At 54.6% G+C, this 9,783-nt stretch overlaps 1 protein-coding gene across 1 annotated transcript in view; it reads right to left on the bottom strand.

Annotated features, from left to right (window-relative positions):
- LOC130190941 (dnaJ homolog subfamily C member 5B-like) overlaps positions 1-9,624 on the bottom strand; it is a 10,649-nt gene extending 1,025 nt beyond the window's left edge. Inside the window, exons 1-3 of the mRNA XM_056410586.1 lie at positions 8,695-9,624; positions 8,409-8,622; positions 7,872-8,046 (exon numbers count right to left, since the gene is read on the bottom strand). Coding sequence (XP_056266561.1) covers positions 7,872-8,046; positions 8,409-8,622; positions 8,695-8,801 — 496 coding nt within the window. The 5' untranslated portion in view covers positions 8,802-9,624. The remainder of the gene's footprint in view (positions 1-7,871; positions 8,047-8,408; positions 8,623-8,694) is intronic.
- Between the last annotated feature and the right edge of the window lie 159 nt (positions 9,625-9,783).

The raw sequence follows: 9,783 nt of genomic DNA, 5'->3' as shown, positions 1-9,783 counted from the left end.
TAGGATAGGGGGGTTGGGGGATTGGTAGGATTGGGGGGAAAGTAGGATAGGGGTGTTGGGGGACAGGTAGGATAGGGGGATTGGTAGAATAGGGGAGTTGGGGGACAGGTAGGACGGCGGGGTTGGGGGACAGGTAGGACAGGGTTTTTTTGGATAGGGGGGTTGGGGGACAGGTAGAATAGGGGTGTTGGGGTACAGGTAGAATAGGGGTGTTGGGGGACAGGTAGGATAGGGGGGTTGCAGGACAGGGGGTTGGGGGACAGGTAGGACAGGGGTTGGGGATTGGTAGGACAGGGGTTGGGACAGGTAGATTAGGGGATTGCTAGGACAGGGGTTGGGGGACAGGTAGGATAGGGTGTTGGGGGATGGGCAGGACAGGGGTTGGGGACAGGTAGGATGGGGTTGGGGACAGGTAAGATAGGGGTGGGAGGGTAGGACGGGGGGTCGGGGCACAGGTAGAATAGGGGGATTGGTAGGATAGGGGTTGGGGACAGTAGGTTGGGGATTGGTAGGATAGGGGGTTTGGGGACAGGTAGGACAGGGGGTTGGGGACAGTTAGGATAGGGGTTGGGACAGGCAGGATAGGGGTGTTGCAGGACAGGGGTTGGGGATTGGTAGGATTGGGGTTGGGGACAGGTAGGATAGGGGTGTTGGCAGGACAGGTAGGATTGGGGATGGAGGATAGGGGTTGGGGGACAGGTAGGATGGGGGTTGCAGGCAGAATAGGGGTTGGAGGATTAGGGTTGGTACAGGTAGAATAGGGGTTGGGGACAGGCAGGATAGGGGGTTGGGGTACTGGCAGGATAGGGTTGTTGGGGACAGGTAGGATAGGGGGCTTGGTGGATTGGTAGGATAGTGGGACAGGGGGCTGGGGGACAGGTAGGATAGGGGTTGGGGGTTGGTAAGATAGGAGGTTGGGGACAGGTAGGATAGGGGTTGGGGACAAGTAGAGGATGGGGACAGGCAGGATAGGGGCTTGGGGATTGGGAGGACAGGGGTTGGAGGACTGGCAGGACAGGGGGTTGGGGACAGGTAGGATGGGGGCTGGGGATTGGTAGGATAGGGGGTTGGGGACAGATAGGATAGGGGTTGGGGGATTGGTAGGATAGGGGGATTGGTAGGATAGGGGTTGGGGACAGGGACAGGGGGTTGGGGACTTGGCATGATAGGGGTTGGGGATTGGTAGGATAGGGGTTTGGGGATTGGTAGGATAGGGGTTGGGGATTGGTAGGATAGGGGTTTGGGGGATTGGTAGGATAGGGGTTGGGGTACAGGCAGAATAGGGGTTGGGACAGGTAGACAGGGGCCAGTGCATGGCAGGACATAGGGGTTAGGGGACAGGTAGGATAGGGGTGTTGGGGTACAGGTAGAATAGGGTTGTTAGGGGACAGGTAGGATAGGGGGGTTGGGGGATTGGTAGGATAGGGGTTGGGACAGGCAGGACAGGGGGTTGGGACAGGACAGGGGGTTGGGGACTGGTAGGACAGGGGTTGGGGACTGGTAGGACAGGGGGTTGGGGACAGGCAGGATAGGGGTTGGGACAGGTAGGATAGGGGTTGGGACAGGGAGGAGGGGCTTGGGACTGGCAGGATAGGGGTTGGGGATTGGTAGGACAGGGGGTTGGGGACAGGCAGGACAGGGGGGGCAGTGGTAGGATGGACAGGGTTGGGGGACTGGCAGGATAGGGGTTGGGGGGGGGACAGTGGCAGACAGGGGTTGGTATGGCAGGATGGGGGTTGGGGACAGGCAGGACAGGGGTGGGGGATTGGTAGGACAGGGGTGGGGACAGGTAGGATAGGGGGGTTGGGGATTGGTGGATGGGGGTTGGGGACTGGCAGGATAGGGGTTTGGGGACAGGCAGGATAGGGGGTGGGGACAGGCAGGATGGGGGTTGGGGACTGCAGGATGGGGCTGGGGATGGCAGGATAGGGGCCAGGGGACTGGCAGGATAGGGGTTTGGGGACTGGCAGGACAGGGGTTGGGGGACTGGTAGGACAGGGGGTTGGGGACAGGTAGGATAGGGGGTTGGGGGACTGGCAGGACAGGGGTCAGGACTGGTAGGATGGGGGTTAGGGGACAGGTAGGATAGGGGGGTTGGGGGATAGGTAGGATAGGGGGTTGGGGACAGGCAGGATAGGGACAGGGACTGGCAGGACAGGGGTTGGGGATTGGTAGGATAGGGGTTGGGGACAGGTAGGACAGGGGGTTGGGGACTGGCAGGATAGGGGCTTGGCAGGATAGGCTGGGTTAGGGGACTGGCAGGATAGGGGTTGGGGATTGGTAGGACAGGGGTTGGGGGACAGGTAGGATAGGGGTTGGGGACAGGCAGGATAGGGGTTGGGACTGGCAGGACAGGAGGGTTGGGACAGGCAGGATAGGGGTGGGAGACTGGCAGGATAGGGGTTGGGGACAGGCAGGATAGGGATTGCGCAGGATGGGGGTAGGGACAGGAGGATAGGAGGTTGGCAGGACAGGTAGGATGGGGTTGGGGACTGGTAGGATGGGGGTTGGGGACTGGCAGGATAGGGGCTGGGGGACTGGGGATGGGGCAGGGACAGGGGACTGGGACAGGATGGCAGGATAGGGGTTGGGGACTGGCAGGACAGGGGCTGGGGACTTGGCAGGATAGGGGGTTGGGGACTGGCAGACAGGGGGTTGGGGACAGGAGGAGGGGTTGGGGACAGGTAGGATAGGGGTTGGGGACTGCAGGATAGGAGGGTTGGGGGACAGGTAGGATGGGGTTGGGGATTGGCAGGATAGGAGGGTTGGGGACAGGTAGGATAGGGAGGTTGGGAGATTGGTAGGATAGGGGGTTAGTGGACAGGTAGGATAGGGGGGTTAGGGGACAGGTAGGATAGGGGGTTGGGGGATTGGTAGGATAGGAGGGTTGGGGGACAGGTAGGATAGGGGGGTTGGGGGATTGGTAGGACAGTGGGGTGTGCATTTTCTACCTGTCAGGCGAGACTACAGACTACTTGGATCCTGCTAAGTATCTTCTTTAAACTAGTTTTATCTGCTAAGTTACTGTTGTATTTGTTGTTTAAAGCTGCTAGATTGTTAGTCTGTTCTGTTTTAGGATTTGTTTTGGTCGAGAGGTGTGTCCTGTGTCCTGACACCTGAATCTTCACTGATTGGACTAGTGCTCATCACCTGGTTTCAATTGAGTGTCATTTGAATACCAACGGCCAAGGGGCGGTGTCAACGCGGCTTGAGGTAATTGGCACCAACTTGGGCTCATAACCGGATCGGGTCTTTAGTGTCAGCGTGACGAAGACTCGGAGGACAAAGACATAGGAGTCTTCCGTTGGAGTCTTCGTGGCTGAGTATTTCACCATTTTGTGAATATGTGTGTATTTTCCATACCTGTGCGTATTTCTACTTGTAGTTACTATAGGACTCGTTCATTCATGTACCGGAACCCTTCCTCTGTTATCCTTCCTACCCGTTCTACTCACACCCAGCACCTTGTCACAGGAGGCCTCTGGAACTGTCAGTCAGCCAACCGCAAGGCCGATTTCATCTCTGGCTTTGCTATGGAGCAGTCGCTTGACTTCCTGGCTCTTACTGAGACCTGGATCACACCAGACAACACGTCTACCCCAGCTGCTCTCTCCTCGGCCTTCTCTTTCAGCCACACACCCAGACCCTCTGGTCAAGACCCTCTGATCCAGACCCTCTGGTCCAGACCCTCTGGTCGGGGTGGAGCTACAGGTTTACTCATCTCACCCAAATGGTGTTTCTGTCCCTACCCGCTTCCACTCTTTATCCCACTGACTTTTTAGTTTCATGCTGTGACGGTTACTCATCCGGTTCAACTACATATTGTTGTTCTCTACCGTCCCCCTGGTTCTTTGGGAGATTTCTTGGAAGAGCTAGACGTCCTCCTGTCGAACTTCTCGGAACACGGCCCCCCGCTCATCCTTCTGGGTGACTTGAACATCCAGACAGAGAAGTCATGTGATCTATTACTCTTACTGTCTTCCTTTGACCTCTCACTCAGTCCCTCCCCTCCTACTCACAAAGCCGGCAACCACCTTGACTCCATGTCCACTAGAAGCTGCTCTACCTCCAACCTCACTGTAACTCCTCTCCATGTCTCTGACCATCTCTTCATCTCTTACTCTCTCTCACTCTCTGGTACTGACGACCCACACATATCTACAGACTCTGGACCTGTACGCCGCAACATTCACACCCTCTGTCCTCCTCCCTGGCCTCCTCTGTCCTCCTCTCTGGCCTCCTCTGTCCTCCTCTGTCCTCCTCCCTGGCCTCCTCTGTCCTCCTCTCTGGCCTCCTCTCTGGCCTCCTCTGTCCTATCTGCTCTCCCCTCAACTGACTCCTTCTCACTCATGCATCCTAACTCTGCCACAGACACTCTCCTCTCTTCCCTGTCTTCATCTCTTGATTCTCTTTGTCCTTTAAGACACGGTGCTCCAGTCCTCTCCTCTCCGTGGTGGTCTGACTCGGTGCTCTTGAGCCACCCTGCGAGCGACGGAAAGGAAATGGAGCAAATCGAATCAAGTGGAAGACTTGCTCTTCTATCAATCTCTCCTCTCCTCCTTCTCTTCCTCTATCTCTGCAGCAAAAAGCTCTTTCTATCTGACCAAAATTCAGTCTTCCTTCTCTAACCCCAAAAAACTCTTCTCTATCTTTTCCAACCTCCTTGATCCCCCCTGTCCCCCTCCTCCTTCCACCCTTCAGCCACTTTGTGACTACTTTACAAACAAGATGGACGACATCCGCTCCTCCTTTACTCATCCATCTTCTATCACCTCACCAACACTAACTTCTTCATCCCCCTCTCTTTCCTCTTTCACCCAGTGGTGTAGTGGTCCCTGGAGAAGTGGGTATACTCGCGCAAAGGAGAGTTGTTGACGGGACGGGACGGGGGGGGGGGGGGTGTGCTAGTGAGAGTTTGCTCATCCGCGTGCGTCCGATGCAGAGCTCCGATGCCGTGCTGCGCGCATCGCTCTACCGCGCGAGAATTTTTGAAGAGCCCTGCCATACAGCAATGGATAAACGCCCTGTTTTATAAATAATGCGCACCAGGCACCAGCGGTGATTGAGAAGTGGGTATACGCAATGCTGACTGAAAAATAAGTGGGTATATGCCGTATACCTGCTTATACCCTGGACTACACCACTGCTTTCACCCCCCTGTCTCCCAATCAGGTTCTCAGCTTGGTGACCTCCGCTGACCGACCACCTGACCCCTTGACCCCGTCTCCCATCCTCCAGGCTGTTGCTCCTGACCTTCTGACCTCTCACCATCTTATTAACAGCTCCCTCTCAACTGGCTGTTTCCCTCTGAAGGAGGAGAGTCAACAGACCTGAAGAAACCACCTCGACCCGTCTGGAGGCAGAACTACAGACGGGTCTCTCTTCTTCCTTCTCTCTCCAAAGCTCTGGAGCGAGCTCTCTGTAACCGAGTGTCCTCCTGTCTCCACAGTAACGACCTCCTTGACCCTCACCAGTCTGGATTCAAGGCCACTCAACAGAGACTGCCCTCCTTGCTGTCTCCGAGCAACTTAACACTGCTAGAGCAGCCTCTCTCTCCTCTGTCCTTATCCTTCACTCTGCTAGAGCAGCCTCTCTCTCCTCTTTCCTTATCCTTCACTCTGCTAGAGCAGCCTCTCTCTCCTCTGTCCTTATCCTTCACTCTGCTAGAGCAGCCTCTCTCTCCTCTGTCCTTATCCTTCACTCTGCGAGAGCAGCCTCTCTCTCCTCTGTCCTTATCATTCTAGACCTTTCTGCAGCATTTGACACCGTGAATCACCAGATCCTTATCTCTTCTCTTCAGGACCTGGGATCTCAGGCACTGCACTCGCTCTTTTCTCTTCCTACCTTAACGACCGCACTTACCGGGTAACTTGGAGAGGATCTGTGTCTGATCCTTGTCCTCTCACTGCTGGGGTTCCTCAAGGCTCCGTCCTGGGTCCCCTCCTCTTCCTCTCACTACTGGGGTTCCTCAAGGCTCCGTCCTGGGTCCCCTGCTCTTCTCTCTGTACACTAATTCTCTCGGCTCTGTCATTCGTTCGCATGGCTTCTCCTACCATAGCTATGCCAATGACACCCAACTGATCTTCTCGTTTCCACCGTCCGAAACACAGGTGGCGGCGCGAATCTCTGCCTGTCTGACCGACATCTCTCAGTGGATGTCTGCTCACCACCTGAAGATCAACCCTGACAAGACCGAGCTACTATTCCTTCCAGGGAAAGGCTCCCCCACCCATGACCTGACTACCACCTTCAACAGCTCTGTGTTGGCCCTACCCTGACTGCCAGGAACCTCGGGGTGACACTAGACAGTCAACTCTCCCTGACGGCCAACATCGCTGCGACGACGCGTTCCTGTAGGTACATGCTGCACAACATCAGGAGAATACGGCCTCTTCTTACTCAGAAGGCGGCGCAGGTTCTGATCCAGGCTCTGATCATTTCACGCCTTGACTACTGCAACTCCCTCCTGGCTGGTCTACCCGCTAAGGCCATCCGACCTCTGCAGCTCATCCAGAATGCAGCAGCTCGACTGGTCATTAGTCTCCCGGAATTCACCCACATCACTCCGCTCCTCCGCTCTCTCCACTGGGTACCACTGGCTGCCCGTATCCGCTTCAAAACATTGGTTCTGGCGTACCATGCTCTGAACGGATCGGGCCCCGTCTACATCCGGGATATGGTCACACCGTACACCCCGGCACGTTCGCTCCGCTCGGCAACAGCCAATCGACTTGTGACTCCTGCACCTCGAGCTAATCACTCGAAATCCAGACTGTTTGCTGTCCTGGCTCCTCAGTGGTGGAACGAGCTCCCCACTGACATCAGGACAGCAGAAAGTGTCTACATCTTCCGCCGGAGACTGAAAACACACCTTTTCCGACTATATCTGGATTAAAACACAGATTTGCACTTCAGTGGCACTTAAATAGCACTTACTTATGGCACTTTTGTAGTTCGACTATATTGAGGAAATGTTACTTCCTGTATTCTTGTTGTTCTTAGTTTATATTCTAGGTTGAAATGCACTTATTGTAAGTCGCTTTGGATAAAGGCGTCTGCTAAATGACATGCAATGAAATGGGGGATAGGTAGAATAGGGGTTGGGGATGGGTAGGATAGGGGGTTAGGGATTGGTAGAATGGGGGTTGGGGACAGGTAGGACAGGGGTGTTGGGGGATAGGGGGATTGGTTGATAGGGGGTTGGGGACAGGTATGATAGGGGGTTGGGGACAGGTAGGATAGGGGGGGGACAGGCAGGATAGGGTTAGGGATTGGTAGGACAGGGGTTGGGGATTAGTAGGATATGGGGTTGGGAGACAAGTAGGATAGGGGGTTAGGGACTAGTAGGTTAGGGGTTGGGGATTGGTAGGATAGGGGTTGGGGGACAGGCAGACAGGGGGTTGGGGACAGTTGGCAGGATAGGGGTTAGGGGACAGGTGGGATAGGGGTTGGGGACAGGTAGGATAGGGGCAGGGGACAGGCAGGATAGGGGTTGGGTGACAGGCAGGATAGGGGTTGGGGACAGGAGGATAGGGGGTTGGGGACAGTGACAGGGGACAGGATGGGGGTTGGGGGACAGGAGGATAGGGGTTGGGGGACAGGGAGGACAGGGTGTTGGGGACAGGTAAGATAGGGGTTGGGGACAGGTAGGATAGGGGGGTTGGGGGACAGGTAAACTAGGGGGTTGGGGGACAGGTAGGATAGGGGGTGTTGGGGGATAGTTAGATTAGGGGGGTTGAGGGATAGGTAGGCTAGGGGGTGTTGGGGGACAGGTAGAATGGGATGTTGGGGATAGGTAAGACGAGGGTGTTCGGGGACAGGTAAGATGAGGTTGTTGGGTAAAAAAAGCCCAGAATTTCCTGTAGCCTCACCATCAGCAGGGTCGTTGCGTATCTCCGCCTCCAGGTCTTCTGGAGAGACATAGTCCGGGCCTGCTCCCTCACCTGTGGATGGCGGCTTTAGTTTCCCAAAGCAACAGTTACAGCAGCAGCAGAGACAGCAGCAGCAGTAAAACCCAGTCAGGACCCCACAGACCAGGAACAGACCCTGAGAGGACAAGGGGACACGTCAGGTTCCACTAAACCACCTGAAACCAGGACTCAATCCAGGACCAACATTCAAATCACCTGTCTTTGAGACCAGGACCAACATTATGACCACCTGAGACCAGAACCAACATTCAGACCACCTGTCACTGAGACCAGGACCAACTGATTAAACTAGATCAATTAAACAGTTTCTATTTTCAGAGGACCGGATCCTACGGACCTCATCAGATCTAGTCTGGTCTCAGGAGAGAGACCAGGTGTCAGTGTACCTGAACACATCTAGAAGAAACCCTCAGCTCAGATCCCCTTACAGAAGCTGGTTGAGCATGTGACCGAGCGTTCACACAGGTGTAAACCCACCTTGGCCCACCAGGTGGACAGCATGAAATAGGTGTTAACGTTGTCCTCTCCGAACTGCTGGGCCACGTAGAGCCCCAAAGACCCATACGAGTCGTAGATGTTCCTCCTGCTGAGGTCCGACAGGACGGTGTGGGCGCTGTTCAGCTCTTTAAACTTTTCCGCCGCCTCCGGGTTGTCTGGGTTCTTATCGGGATGGAACCGCAAGGCCAGCTTCCTGCCGCCACACACACAATCATCAACGAGCGCTCAGCTGCTCGCCTCAGGCAGGTGCATCAGCAGGACTTACCTGTAGGACTTCTTGATGTCGTCATGGCTGCAGCCTTTCTCCAGACTCAGGACCTGATACAGAGACTCTCCAGAGGTGGACAAAGTTCTCTGCCTTGCGTCAGACATCCTGAAAGCATCACCTGTCGCAGGAGTACAGTTAATCAGGACACACTCTACTGGTCACACTGGTCACAGGCTAACTTTATTTAAATTCCAGTGAAGGTACATACCTGTTGGAGCCTGATGGAGCCTCTACCTGTCTTCTACCAGTCGTCTACCTGAAGTCCACCTGAAGTCTACTTGTCTTCTACCTGAAGTCTCCCTGTCTTCTATCTGAAATCTACCTGAAGTCTACTTAAAGTCTACCTGAAGTCTACTTGTCCTCTACCTGTCCTCTACCTAAAGTCTACCTAAAATCTACCTGAAGTCTACCTGTCTTCTATCTGAAGTCTACCTGAAGTCTACTTAAAGTCTACCTGTCCTCTACCTGTAGTCTACCTGAAGTCTACTTAAAGTCTACCTGTCCTCTACCTGTAGTCTACCTGAAGTCTACTTAAAGTCTATCTGTCCTCTACCTGTTCAGGTGTTTGCTGTCTAACTGCGGGCCGAGAGCATCTCGGACGGCCTCCATCAAACATTCAGCAGCCGCCCGACTCAGGTGACCATGAACCACGTCACCTGCTCAGGTTTCACTGAGACGCTCTGATGGATGCATTGTGAAGGGGGGGGGGGGGCTCCATGACAACCATGTGAGTAAGGAGGGGGGGTCAGATGGGTAGACAGGTACCGTCATTAGAAGTATCAGCAGTACTATAACACTGTGTTGTTGGTCTCTGTGCTGCCTTCAGGTTCTTCAAATAAAGTAATTAAATGTGACATCATGTGAATAATAATATCTGGAATATCAGATAAAAGCTGTTTGATCCTCTCGTCACACTTCAGATGGAGTCTGACAGGAAGTGGACCAGGTTCGAAGGAGGACTCTGGACCCAAGTGCATGATGGGAGATGAAGAGCATGATGGGAGATGAAGTGCATGATGGGAGATGAAGTGCATGATGGGAGATGAAGAGCCTGTAAACATGAAATGTACAAATAAATATGAACCA

Source organism: Pseudoliparis swirei, unplaced genomic scaffold, assembly GCF_029220125.1.
Source record: "Pseudoliparis swirei isolate HS2019 ecotype Mariana Trench unplaced genomic scaffold, NWPU_hadal_v1 hadal_25, whole genome shotgun sequence".
NCBI classification, from domain to species: Eukaryota; Metazoa; Chordata; class Actinopteri; order Perciformes; family Liparidae; genus Pseudoliparis; species Pseudoliparis swirei.
Note: the sequence above shows the minus strand (reverse complement) of the source record. Positions and strands in the feature narration are given on the sequence as shown.